Raw genomic sequence first — 14855 nt, 5'->3', positions numbered from 1 at the left:
ACCATCCTCCCTCCTCCCGGCTCCATCCTTCACACGCACGCAGAGCGTCCACGCTGCCGGGTGAAGAAGATGGAGAAGAGCGAGATCAACGGACACGCCGGCTCCGGGTCCGAGTCCACGGACCGGTTCCTGAAGGACGAACCCGCCGTCAAGACGCCGCGCGAGAAGGTGATGGAGTTCCTGAGGAAGAACCTGCTGGTGATCCTCACCGTGTCCGGGGTGCTGGTGGGCGTCGGGCTCGGCATGGTGGTCCGCGGGATGGACCTGACCAAAGCCCAGATGACCTACTTCGCCTTCCCGGGCGAGATGCTGCTGCGGATGCTGAAGATGATCATCCTGCCGCTGGTGGTCTGCAGCCTGGTGTCCGGGGCCGCCAGCCTGGACACGCGCTCCCTGGGCAAACTGGGGGGCATCGCGGTCTCCTACTTCCTGGTGACCACGCTGATCGCCTCGGGGATCGGGGTCGCCCTGGCCTTCGCCATCCGGCCCGGGGTGGGCGCGGGAGCCCTGAACACCAACCACCTGAGCCTGCAGTCCGTCAGCAAAGACAAGGACACCGCGGACTCCTTTCTGGATCTGGCCAGGTACCGGTTCTGACTCCACAGGTCCAGGGATTCAAAAATGTATACATTTCAGAACCCAAAAAAACACAGGAATTTCAAATGACTTGAGAGTTTGTGACGTAAAACACACACAGAAACGATCAAAATTCAATCCGGGCTCAAACATTGACCAGGTTTAACCAAAGTTCAACTCAGGTTCTTTTAAAAAATAACTCCAGCAGCTGCTAAAGTAAGTAAGTTAAGTAATATTTTGTCCAACACAAGTACAAAGTGGCTTCAAACTTTGCACCAGGTGCATTAAAAAATGACTTATTCTGCTTTTATAAAACTCACAGCTTGCACAAGGGTCGGCCGCCCCGTTAGGTGAACCAAGCTGAAGTCGACTCTACAACCAATTTGGGCAAAATACTGTATTGATGAGGACAGAGTAGAATTGATCAGAATGATCTTTTAATTATGTGACGGCAATTAATGTCTTATTTTTATTAATAATTGCTAGTTCAATACTTTATTATCTTAGTTAAAGTCACGCTTCTGTGTTTTCCAATAATGTCTTTCTTTGTCCTTTATTTGTTAAAAAATAATTAAGGTCATCCAGAATTAACTTGGATATTGAAGGTAGGAGGTTAAGGTGGTCATAATGTTATGGAACTTTTATGCATTTTTAAAAATTAGTGTTGATAATTACGATTAAAAAAACACATAAATACATTCTCCAGAATTATTTACATTTATTTAACTCTAGTTAAACGTTAGTAAAACGTAGTTAAAAAGTATTATAATTTAGTGTGAGAAAAAAATGGAAGAAGATATAAATATAACACAAAGAAAAAGTATGATTTATGTTATGTTAGGAGTAGAAGAATTAACTCAGAGTGTAGAAAAAATATACTTTCCACAAATCAAACCTAAAGATTAAATAAAAAGGCAACAGCAACTTGAATATCAATAAAAAAGGAAATAAATGGATAAAAAAAATGCATGAGCTAAAACTAAATTTTTTTTACATGGGTGTGTCCTAAATCGTGCACTTCTGCATTTACACTTAATATTTTGAGTGCACAAGTGTGTCCCGATGAGCAGTGTGCGAAAATGTAGTGCACAATGAGCACTCAAACGGCCAGAAAATTGAGTGTGGATCGATGGACACTTTCCACCCTTAACTTGGAAAGCAAAAAGTTAAAAAATCCACTTAATAACTTTCAATTGGAGAAAAGTGTTGTCAAGTTATTAAGTTGTGTTTCATTGTGTTATTGTTGTTGTGTTGTTTTGTGGTAAAAATGAGTGTTTTCTCGAGACATTTACGTCAGTATCTGCTCCGAAGACGCGTCAGTGACGTAGCTTCAGTTTAGCTTCATCTACGTCACTAAGATGGAGGACGTTAAGGGTGGAAAGTGTCCATCGATCCACACTCAATTTTCTGGTCATTTGAGTGCTCATTGCGTACTACATTTCAGCACACAAGGAAATAAGGTGAAAAAGACTAATTAGCATCATAAAAAAAAAAACAATAATCTCATTAAACACACAATTGAAACGGTTAATAACAATGAATAAAAAGAAAATTTGACCAGACGAGAGAAGAATCGAAACTGGAATCCTTTCCTGGATCAGCTAGCATAGCTATAGCGCTAACTTTCCTAAAAAATAGTAAAAATTCATCCAATCTTTGTCAGCTTACATCACCACAGTGTTTAACTTTTACTATTGCGTTAGTGAAAACAAATCAGTTTTCGCACAAATTCTTCGTGCATTTAACAGTAATATTTAATATATTGTTGAAAGTACAAATAGCTGCTAGCTAACATAGCTAACACAGCTAGCTTACAGTTCTGTGGCAGAAGAACGGTGGTGGAAAATGTTGTGATATCTGCTGTAAGAGTAAACAAACCTTCACCAGTTTATCAGTTTCACTAACTACACAAAGTAGTCGACAAATATTCCTGGACTCGGACAACAAGTGGCTTCAGAGTTTTGAACTCCCGCAGCTCGAGGGAACGAAACAGCTGCAGGCGGTATTTAAAGGACGACCATCTATTCTGTCCAAGCGGCTGCTGTCGCTTATCTTAGCTGTCGCTTATCTTAGCTGTCGAGCGTTCAAAACTATTGCTGCAGAGATTCTGTCTTTATCTGGAGAAGCTGAAAACAACATTTTACAACAAGGTTACATTGATAATATTTACCATGTTAGCTACAGACAGACCACATTAGCCACGTTAGTTACAGGCAACATAGACCATATTAGCCATAATAGGTACAGGCAACATAGACCATATTAGCCATGTTAGCTACAGGCAACATAGACCATATTAGCCATGTTAGCTACAGGCAACATAGACCATATTAGCCATGTTAGCTACAGGCAACATAGACTATAATAGCCATGTTAGCTACAGACAAACCACATTAGCCATGTTAGCTACAGGCAACATAGACCATATTAGCCATGTTAGCTACAGGCAACATAGACTATAATAGCCATGTTAGCTACAGGCAACATAGACCATATTAGCCATGTTAGCTACAGAAAACAAAGATCATATTATCCATGTTAGCTACAGCAAACCATATTAGCCATGTTAGCTACAGGCAACATAGACCATATTAGCCATATGAGCTACAGGCAACATAGACCGTATTAGCCATGTTAGCTACAGGCAAACCATATTAGCCATGTTAGCTACAGGCAACATAGATCATATTAGCCATGTTAGCTACAGGCAAACCATATTAGCCATGTTAGCTACAGGCAACATAGATCATATTAGCCATGTTAGCTACAGGTAACATAGACCATATTAGCCATGTTAGCTACAGGCAACATAGACCATATTAGCCATGTTAGCTACAGACAAACCATATTAGCCATGTTAGCTACATAGGCAACATAGCAATGTTAGCTACAGGCAACATAGACCATAATAGCCATGTTAGCTACAGGCAACATAGACCATAATAGCCATGTTAGCTACAGGCAACATAGATCATATTAGCCATGTTAGCTACAGGCAAACCATATTAGCCATGTTAGCTACAGGTAACATAGACCATAATAGCCATGTTAGCTACAGGCAACATAGACCATATTAGCCATGTTAGCTACAGACAAACCATATTAGCCATGTTAGCTACAGACAAACCATATTAGCCATGTTAGCTACAGGCAACATAGACCATACATTTTTACTTCAAACTTTCTTCTAGCTCTGTTAGTCTGAGGTCGCAGGGGCAGCAGAGGAAGTGAAGAGGCCCAGAACTCTCTCCTCAGACACCTCCTGGAGATCCTCAGTGTTCTAGACTCGATCAGCACAGTGGAACAAAAGAGTTTTAGAAATGTCTCTGAACTTCTGTCCTCCTGCAGGAACTTGTTCCCGTCGAACCTGGTGGCCGCAGCCTTCCGCTCGGTGAGTGTCTTCTTCTTCGCCTCCCTCACCACCACCTGTGTGCTCCAGTCATTACTCGGCAGTTTATCTCCTCGAGCGCCGCTCGTCGCTTTAAATCTTCGCCGTCTGCCTCGGGAGCTTCATTAAAACTCTTTGTTGAGGGGCTTGAAAGTAAAGAGCGCCGTCGTCCCCCCCTACTGTCCCGGGCGCCCCGCTTCTCTTGTCCCTCACCAGCCGTTGCCATGGTGAAGTCATTCCACTCCTGCCGTCCTAGCAACGTCCTGAAGCCCTTCCTAGAATTCTGATTGTGTGGAGCTAAAGTAAGAATCAGGAAAGTTCAATATTTGGTTACCGAGGGAAACGGAACAGATGCACAAGTGCACACACACATGCACACACAGACACATCAACACACACACGTCACACACACACACATGCACACACACACAAATGTACACGCACACATGTCACACACACACACATGCACACACACCTGCACTACACACACACACACATGCATGCACACACACACACACATACACACACACAAATGTACACACACACACGTCACACACACACACATGCACACACACACACATACACACACATGCACACACACCTGCACAACACACATACACACATGCACACACACACACATGCACACACAAGTGCACACACACGTGCACACACACACACACACACACATGCACACACACACATGCACACACACACACACACACACACACACACACACACACACACACACACACACACACACACACACGCACACACACACACACATTCACACGCAAACAAACGTGCACACACACACTCTCTCACACACACACACATGCACACACAAGTGCACACACACATGTGCACACAAACATGCACAAATCATTGCACACACGCGAACACACACCTGCACTTTTACACACTCATACGCACAAGGCAGGTGCACACTCACAAATACACACACACAAAGACACAAACACACACACATACTGTATATAGGCATACACACACGTACATGCATGCCCACAAATGCTTATACACACAAAGACACCTTTGTACACACAGACACACAAACACAAAGGCATCCACACAAACACAGACATACAAAGACACACACATGGATAAACACAGACACACACATGCCTGTACACACTACGACAAACATGCACACACACAGACACAGAAAGTAACAAACCTACAAACGTATATAAACAAATAAGCACATGCACACACACAGACACACATGCAAACAAACGCACACTCAACACACAAGAGACACGTACAAACACACATTTAGGCACACACAAACATGCACATACAAGCAGGTTCACAGAAACACAAAAAATGAAACACCTCAAAACATGGACACCAAACACAGACATACAAAGACACACACATTAACAAACACAGACGCATGCATGTACACCCTGCAATACAAATGCACACATACAGACACACAAAGTAACAAACCTACTAACGTAAATCAACAAATTAGCACACGCACACACACATACAAACAAACAGACACTAAACACACATAGAGACATGTAAAAACACACACACATTAAGGCACACACAAACATACAAGCAAATACTCATAAACATACACACACTCACAAACACATAAGTAAGATCACAACCGACACACACAAAAACACATGCACGCACACACAAACATAGAACATCCACTGAGATCCACACAAACAAACACACACTTTACATAAAGCAACAGTCTTCAGTGTGTGTTCACTGGCTTCAGTCTGGTCCAGTCGGGTCACAGAGTTGGTTCTGGACCCTCGTCTCGGCCCCCCTGGAGGAGTCCAGTCCAGGATTACAGTGTAAGAGCAGATGATGATGATACGACTTATTTCTGATCTGATCTTCACCTCCAGTACGCCACCGACTACACCTTGATGCCTGCAGGCAACAGCAGCAACGGAACACAGCTTTACCAGAAGGTACATTTAAAACATCTTTAAACCCATTTGAAAAAGTTTTGTATTTTGATCTCAAGTGGACACGATTTTCAAATTTAAGTTGTTTTTTTAACGTGATTTTCAATGAAATTCCCTTTTTTGGGGGGTTTTGAAACCAAAATATGTGCAAAAATCAGCTTTAAAAGCTGCTGGAGTCCACTGTATCCTCTTGTCCTCAGTCAACGCTGAGATTTGGCGGAGGACGTAATTACTATATATATATATATATATAAACTTCCATCCACTAGATAGCAGCAGTCATTACGTCCTCCCACCAAATCTCAGCGTTGACTGAGGACGAGAGGATACATATATATATATATAAATATATATATATATTTTATTAATAAATCATTTTTAAAACACATTTAAAGGTGTTAAATATTTATTTTAATTCTCTGAATAAATGCATAATTATTTTCAAATTAAATGTAAATCATTTTGATAAAATACATTTTATTGCATTTTTTAATATAATTTGTAATGTTCAATTGTAATAAATAAAGCAGTTAAGGATATAAATGTTTTTAAATGTGCGTCTGTTTTTATTAATTATTTGAAAAATAGATTTGAATTGATTTTTACGTTGTTTTTTTTTATTCAAAATTTAAAAAAAAACAAACACACGCTTTATTTTTCATACGTTGAATACATTTATTTTCAAATCAAATATATATTATATTAATATACAATATATATGTTTGAAGGGTAAACTTTTTTTTACTTCTTGATGTTATAATACCTTTGAACAGAATATAATTTAAAGCTATTAATTATAAAATGCTATAAAATTTAAATATTTGTATTACTTTACTGATTATAATTAAAAAGTATATAAAAATGTTTTTATTTCCTGCTAATTTAATTAAAATTAAAATCTTTGTCAACTGATATTTTAACCTCTTTACTCGTGTAAATATTTAAAACTAAATCATTTCTTATTTTTCCTCGTCTCTTCATGTCTTCACGAGCGTCGTCTCACGGGTTGGACCGAGTCTGTCTGGACCAGAGTTCTGGGCTTTTGTGCCACAGGCTTGTTTGTCTTCACTCAGTGGCACTAATGTATCAGCGCCTGCTTGTGTAGGTCCGGTCGGGTCGTCCTCGGTGTCGGAGCGCCGGACAAACAAAAAAGCCCGAGACTCGGTCCCGTCATTCTTTGCCGTCCATCATCCGGTTCAGTGAATCTTTTCCGACGGACTGGCAAGACAAACACGGAATGGCCGCACTATTGTGGACGACCCGAATCCGCGGGTTCCCATCAGAACGGGGCCCGTTTTGTTGACAGAACTTCTTGGTGAGTGAACACGTGTTCTGTGTTTTCCAGGTTCCCGTGGGTTCGGAGACGGAGGGGATGAACATCCTGGGTCTGGTTCTGTTCGCCATGGTGTTCGGGGTCGCTCTGAGGAAGCTGGGCCAGGAGGGGGAGGAGCTTATTCGCTTCTTCAACGCCTTCAACGAAGCCACCATGGTGCTGGTGTCCTGGATCATGTGGTGAGTGACAAGTTCCGATTGTAGTAATTGGGTCGAATAAGTGTTTATAGTAAGTATAGTACTTTTTTTTGTTTTGAAACCAAAATATGTCCAAACACCAGCTTTAAAATCTGCTGGAGTCCAGTGTATCCTCTTGTCCTCAGTCAACGCTGAGATTCGGCGGGAGGACGTAATGACTGCTGCCATCTAGCGGATGGAAGTTTAATTGCAACATAAAAATGAACATATTTGCATGTTAATAATATATTCTTTTACACACTTTATTGAAATACAAACCATAAAAACAAAATACTTTTAATATATTTGGAAACAAAAAGTGCTGTTGAATACTGTATCGTGAAGAGAAAGTGTGTATTTTCTTACAACCCACGGAGAGAAGCACATACACATTAACATAGAAACACTCAAACAAAGACGAGACACGAGCAAGATCACAACCGACACACATAAAAAATTAAATATTCACTGCGTTCTCACACGATCAAGGCGAGGCAGCAAAGTTCAACTCGAGGTGAGATCATCATGCTGAAGGCACTGACACTATTGAGATCCACTTTTTCTCTTCTGACCTAAACTTTGTACCGCATTTCCTTCTCTAAATTTTATCCCGTTTTAACCTTTTATAATTTAACAATTCGACTCGTTCCCGAAATGCAGGCTATGTTCTATCTTTCTTTTATCTCTTCAACTCTTTCTTCTATTCCTCTATTTCCACCTCATTCACTTGAATGATAAAACTCTTACATTCACCTAGAAACTTCCTTCCTACTGAACATACTTAATACTACTAATACTACTACTTATACTTTTACTACTTATTCCAATCATACTTTTACTAATAATTCCATTTATACTTTTACTACTAATTCTACTCCAGCTTTTTACTAGGTACTACTACTTATTGTACTTGTACTACATATTCTACTTCTACGACATCGTTTACTCCCACTACTACTTCTACTACTAATTCTACTACTATTCCTACTACTATTACTTATTCTACTTCCACTAATTCTTATACTACTTATTCTACTTCTAGTACTAATTCTACTACTTATTCTACTAATTCTTATACTACTTATTCTACTTCTACCACTTCTTCTAGTAATAATTCTACTACTTATTCTACTCCCACTACTACTTCTACTACTACTTCTTCTACTTCTACTAGAACCTCTTCTTCTTCTAATACTTCTACTAAAAAATCTACTTTTTTCTTCTTCTTCCTTTTCTTCTTCTCAACCTATTTCACTTTATTTCAATGTTATGTCATCAGTCTTTCTCCTTTATGTTATCATTTCAACAGTTTACACACATTTCTACTTTGAATACTAATTCAATACTTGAAAGTATCAAGTTTACACATTCAGCAGATTCAACATTCACACTGCATTTTCTTCTGGAAATGCACATTTTCTAGTTATTATCACATTCCTGTTGTCATCATGTGTTCTAAGACATACTAGCGCTCTGTGCTATGCTAACAAGCTAACAATGCTAGCAAGAGCGTCACAGCTGACCACCCCCGCGTGACCTCTGGTGACCTCCAGGTACATCCCCTTCGGCATCATGTTCCTGGTGGGCAGCAAGATCGTGGAGATGGAGGACGTGGTCCTGCTGGTCACCAGTCTGGGCAAGTACATCTTCGCCTGCATCCTGGGTCACGTCATCCACGGCGGCGTCGTCCTGCCGCTCATCTACTTCGGGCTCACGCGCAAGAACCCGTACAGCTTCCTGTCGGGCCTCATCACGCCGTTCACCACCGCCTTCGCCACCTGCTCCAGGTAAAGCTCCGCCCCCGACTCCTCGTGTCCACCTGGTGGTCCTGACTAGTGTCCTCGCAGCTCGGCCACCCTGCCCTCCATGATCAAGTGCGTGGAGGAGAACAACGGCGTCGACAAACGCATCAGTCGCTTCATCCTCCCCATCGGCGCCACCGTCAACATGGACGGCGCCGCCCTCTTCCAGTGCATCGCCGCCGTCTTCATCGCACAGCTGAACAACACGGAGCTGAACGCCGGACAGATCTTCACCATCCTGTGAGCACTTGACTTGTTTTTTTTACAGTGATGGTCTGATGAAGCTTCATGAAACAGTGTCATTATTGTCAGAGTCCACTAGATGGCGTCTCTGCACTATTTTCCTTTGTTTTGAACAACTGTTCTAATGAAACATCATTTTTAAACTGATGGCGCCACCTACTGACCTCTGAACAACATGACACTGTTTCGTGAAGCTTCATCAGACCTTCACTAGTTTTAACATTTTATTGTTAACCTAATGTTCCTCTAATATTTTTGTTTTCTTATTACATACAAAAATAATAAACATATGACAAATTAACACAACCTCATGAACATGTATGTACCACAAAAAATGTTTGTGACCCTTTTAGGTTCAAACTGTGTACTTGACTTTAAAATGATTTAAAATTAATTTCAAGGTCAACACTAAGTTCTTTGTTTTAAGACTTTGTATTCTTTTTTTCACAATATTTCAGGTGCTACTACTAATGCTACTACTTATACTACTAATTCCACTTATACTTTAACTACTACTTCTTGTACTAGGTACTACTAATTATTGGACTTCTACTACTAATTCTACTTTTATGACTCCTTCTACTCCCACTAATACTTCTACTACTGCTTCTACTGCTTCTACTACTACTTATTCTACTCCCACTACTTCTACTACTACTACTAATTCTTATACTACTTCATCTACTCCCACTACTACTACTTATTCTACTTCTCCTACTAATTATACTACTTCAACTACTACTTATTCTATTCCCACTACTTCTACTACTACTATTAATTCTTCTACTACTTCTTCTACTACTACTTCTTCTACTTCTCCTACTAATTCTACTATTTCAACTACTACTTCTTCTACTCCCACTACTTCTACTTCTACTACTAATTCTACTACTTCTTACTTAATTTCTGTGGCTATTGGAAAAAAACAATTTCCTGAAGGAGACCTCCTGAGGGATCAATAAAGTTTTACCTTACCTTACCTTACCCACCACTGTCCTACACTGTTGAACGCACCGTAACTGTTCCTACGTTTTTGAACACACCACACTCACACAACCTTAAGTTTATTTGTGGCTTTTATGCGGCACCGAAATAAAACTCTTTCAAGGACTGTGACCGACACAATAAGTACAATTCACCAACTTCTATTTCTGATCTATTCATCAACTACGCTGGATTAATTATTTTAAAATAGTTCCAGTGTTTATCTTACATAATCATTTTCATCACATCTAGTTCATCGATGAAAGCAGTTTCTTCAACCATGTTTTTTTGGTGTCCAGTGTGACGGCGACGGCCTCCAGCGTGGGAGCAGCAGGAATCCCCGCGGGCGGCATCATCACCATCGCCATCATCCTGGAGGCCATCGGTCTGCCCACCAACGACCTGTCGCTCATGCTGGCCGTGGACTGGATCGTGTAAGTTGCCGAGGGAGCAGGGGAGCAGAAGCCGGGGGTCAGAGGTCGCGATGAGGGCAGAGGCAGGAGCGAGGTCGAGGTGAGGGAGATACAGAAGGAAAGTTGAGGAGAAACTCTGGGACAGAAGAAGAAGATGAGGATCAGAAGTCAGAAAGAAATAGGTAAAAGAAAGATGTTTGTGTAAAAACAAGTACATAAATTAAAAATAAAACTTGTTTTATTTGTTAATGCACAAAATTATCTAAAAAGTAAGACTACAAATAGAATGTTAATAGTAAGAATATTATATCTTTTAAATCAACTTAAATAGAAAAAACTAACAAATAACAACAAAAAATGTGTCTTAAAAGTTCATAAAACTCTAAAAATAAAGATTTTCTGCACAATTATGATTAAGTTTTTCATATTATTTCAAAAATATTATCCTTTACTTTTGTCTAGTCATTGACTCGATATATGACGTCTCTGATACTAAAACACAAGCACAATATTTAGATTTTTAATCATCATTTAAAAAAAAGATTTGTAAAGAATTATCAAGCAGATGATTTTTTTTTTACAACAATTGTTCAAACACACCTTTTATGATCTTCTTACATCCTTTAAGTGAACGACTTTAAAAGACACATCAGAGTGAATAACGACAACAAGATCTTGTTCAAAATTGTGATCAAACTTTCAAAATCGTTTTTGTGATTTTGAAATATTTTTTGACTATATTTTAGGTTAAAAAATAGTTATATTTTAAGTTATTATTCTTAGTTAAACACTTTTCATTTTTTAAATTTTTTACGTTTATTCTGACGAGTCAAGACTAATCCGTGTCTCCTCTTGTTCTCAGCGACCGCACCACCACGGTGGTGAACGTAGAGGGCGACGCTCTGGGCGCCGGGATCCTGCACCACTTCAACCAGCTGGAGATGAAGAAGCAGCAGGAGAGGCACGAGGAGCTGGCGGAGGTTCGGGTCGAGGCCGTGGCCAACGTCCAGGCCGAGGAGGAGACGTCGCCGCTCGTCACGCACCAAACCAAAGCCGCGGACGGAATGCCGGAAGCCATCGAGTCGGTGCTGTGATCGGACTTCGGGTCGAACCAAGGACGACAGTCGGCGAGAAGCGAAGTGTCGTGAAAAAGAGTCCGCAGTGAACACGCTGACGTTCCCAAATATCAACATCTTATCAAACTTCAATAGAAACAATCATTGAGTGTTTCATCCTTTTTAATGAATCATTACATTTAATCCACATTTTGATATCATAACTTATTACTATTACTATTACAACACTATTTTTTTAGAAGTCAATAATCACAATTAAATTACAATTGTACCTATTAATCCAGAAAACACATTATTATAATCATAAAAACATCCATAAAACTTTTCACATTCCTAAACCGATCACTGAAAGCTAGCATGAATCTCACCGGGTGTGCTAAAGGTCATATTAGCATGTAATAGCATGTTAGCTGTACATGCTAAACTGTTCCAAACGTGTTCAAAAGGTACAACTATTGACTGCTACGCTTTTAAAGCCCCATATATATGTGTGACAAGCATTTTAATTATCGAACTTTAACAAACAAATTCATATTTTTATTCTAATGCGCTAGCTATTTAGCAAGAAACTAATGTTTAGCAAGAAGCTAATGTTTAGCTTTGGAGTCAAGAGTTTAGTTGTTAATGTTTACCTGATGATCGTGCCAATTACCTGTTGAAAAGTATTACTTTTTTCTACATTTTTACAGTCATTTCTGTCACGTATTTTTCACGTTTGCTAGCATCATGGAACACCTGTTTAAAACAGTGATTTTTTTCTCATCGTTGACTGCCAAAAGTCGGACCAAAACCGCCTCGCGAGTAGTAAGAATATCCGTAAATGGTCTCCGGTCTCTGAGCTAAGATGGCGACGCCGCAGTTTCACATGACGCAGTATTCATTGAAACAAGCTTTTCGTTGTTACGCCTCAAACAACAACAACGCTTGACGGTTTTCTCACCAAAGTTGTGAAAAGTGCAGATTCTCCCGCGGCAGGTTGTCTGAGAGCTGAACGACTTGTGATATATTTAATATTTATTTGTTTTTGCGGCGGCGACGACAAAGGAAAAAAAAAAGCATTCGTATGGATAATTTTTGATATGGTGATGTTGTTTGAAATGACGTGGCTTAGCTTGAGCGGCTAGTTTGTGTCTTTAAAAGATGTCGTGTGTCTGCAATCATTAAACACTTCTTTACATTTTTTAGGAAGCTCATCTAACACTTCCACCTGTTAATTTATTATAATTGTCTTAGTTTTTGTACTTTCTATTCCTAACCGGAGCTCAGTGTTTTTTATTATAACAGTTTTTAAATGGTTTTGTCTTTACGAAGGTAGCTGCTATCTCGCCTGTTTGTGTCTAACACTGTACAGTCCTGCTGTTTTCCACCGTGAAAGGTAATAAAATACCTTTTTTTGGTGACTTGAGTTTTCATGATTACTTCATCACAAAACTTCTCAGGACACACAATATAAATCGAATAAATAGAAGATTTTTATAGCATGTATCTCTTAAGGTGTGGCTAAAGGTCATATTAGCATGCAATAGCATGTTAGCTTTACATGCTAAACTGTTCCAAATGTTTTTAAAATATTTAATATTAATTGAGTATTTTAAATAGAAGTTTGATTAAACTCAATCCATTAAATATCAGAAATTGTTAGTTGAGTTAGCAAAACATATATTTACTGGAAAAGGATCGCTGGTGAAATTGTTTTGGTGAAAAACATACTTGAATAAAATAACAATCCCCCCCTTTTTTCTTCTTCCATAAATAAAATATATAATATAATCAAATACCGTACTTATATTACGTATATATACTTACGTACTGTATATTTACCAAATCATAACTGGCAAAGTTTCTAATTTAAATGACTGAAAATGATCAATTTGTTACATAAAATACATGACATAAATCAACTGATCTTTGGAATTTTGCTAATCAATTTAATCACAATTTTAAGTATTAATCCAGAAAACACAATATTATAATATTAAAAACATCTATACTACTTTTCACATTCCTAAACTGATCACTGAAAGCTAGCATGAATCTCTCAAGGTGCGGCTAAAGGTCATATTAGCATGTTAGCTTTACATGCTAAACTGTTCAAAATGTTTTAATTAATATTAATTGAGTATTTTAAATAGAAGTTTTTATTAAACTCAACCCGTTTAATATAGATCAACCTACAGTGAGTTCAGAAATTATTAGTTGAGTTAGCGCAACATTTATTTACCGGAAAATGTGAAACAATTGTTTTGGTGAAAAACATACTTGAATAAAATTACAATCTCCCTTTTTTTTTCTTCTTAAATTTATATAAAAATATAATTTAATCAAATACCGTACTCCAAATTAAAATTAAATTATTTATTAATTAATAACTTTCTAATTTAAATGACCGAAAAATATAAATTTGTTACATAACATGAATGACATAAATTAAATTTTCTTTGGAAATTTGCTAATCGCTAATTTGCCATAAAAAAAAACGTGATAAAATGAATAATTTTAGAAAACAACATTAGATACTACTATAATACCGAATTATAACTAGACCAAAATATAAATTATATAATAAACTTAAGTTGTTTAAAAAAATAACTATAATAACAAAACACCCTTTTAAAATATTTTAATATTAAAAAAAAGAAAAAGGTTCCGTATTATCGCCCTAGACGAGAGATGCGTTGAGGTGCACCACAATAGAAGTTGAACAATAATAAATTTGGATAAATAAATCTGCAGCATTACGTATATATTTCCAGGTGCAATAATAGAGGCTATTCACAATGTTTTCGAGTGAAGCCATCAATATTAAAAGTTGATTTTGTGGTCAAATACACTTGTTCAAATAAGAAACAGACGCTACGTGTCTAGATTCCGACAGTCAGTGAAGGCAGCAGGGATGATGATGCTGATGCTAC

The 14855-nt window shown here is 38.6% G+C and overlaps 1 protein-coding gene across 1 annotated transcript; it reads left to right on the top strand.

Annotated features, from left to right (window-relative positions):
* Positions 1-13343, top strand: slc1a4 (solute carrier family 1 member 4). The gene is made up of 8 exons (XM_087802522.1): positions 1-584; positions 3925-3967; positions 5854-5919; positions 7262-7428; positions 8979-9212; positions 9273-9467; positions 10754-10888; positions 11730-13343. Exons 1-8 carry the CDS (start codon positions 70-72, stop codon positions 11959-11961), a joined length of 1587 nt encoding a protein of 528 aa, XP_087658648.1. The 5' UTR covers positions 1-69; the 3' UTR covers positions 11962-13343.
* Positions 13344-14855: the final 1512 nt, after the last annotated feature.

The sequence above is a fragment of the Callionymus lyra genome, chromosome 11 (assembly GCF_982586985.1).
Source record: "Callionymus lyra chromosome 11, fCalLyr1.hap1.1, whole genome shotgun sequence".
Classification (NCBI taxonomy): Eukaryota; Metazoa; Chordata; class Actinopteri; order Syngnathiformes; family Callionymidae; genus Callionymus; species Callionymus lyra.
The sequence above is the reverse complement of the archived record's forward strand: the minus strand, read 5'-3'. Positions and strand labels throughout refer to the sequence as shown.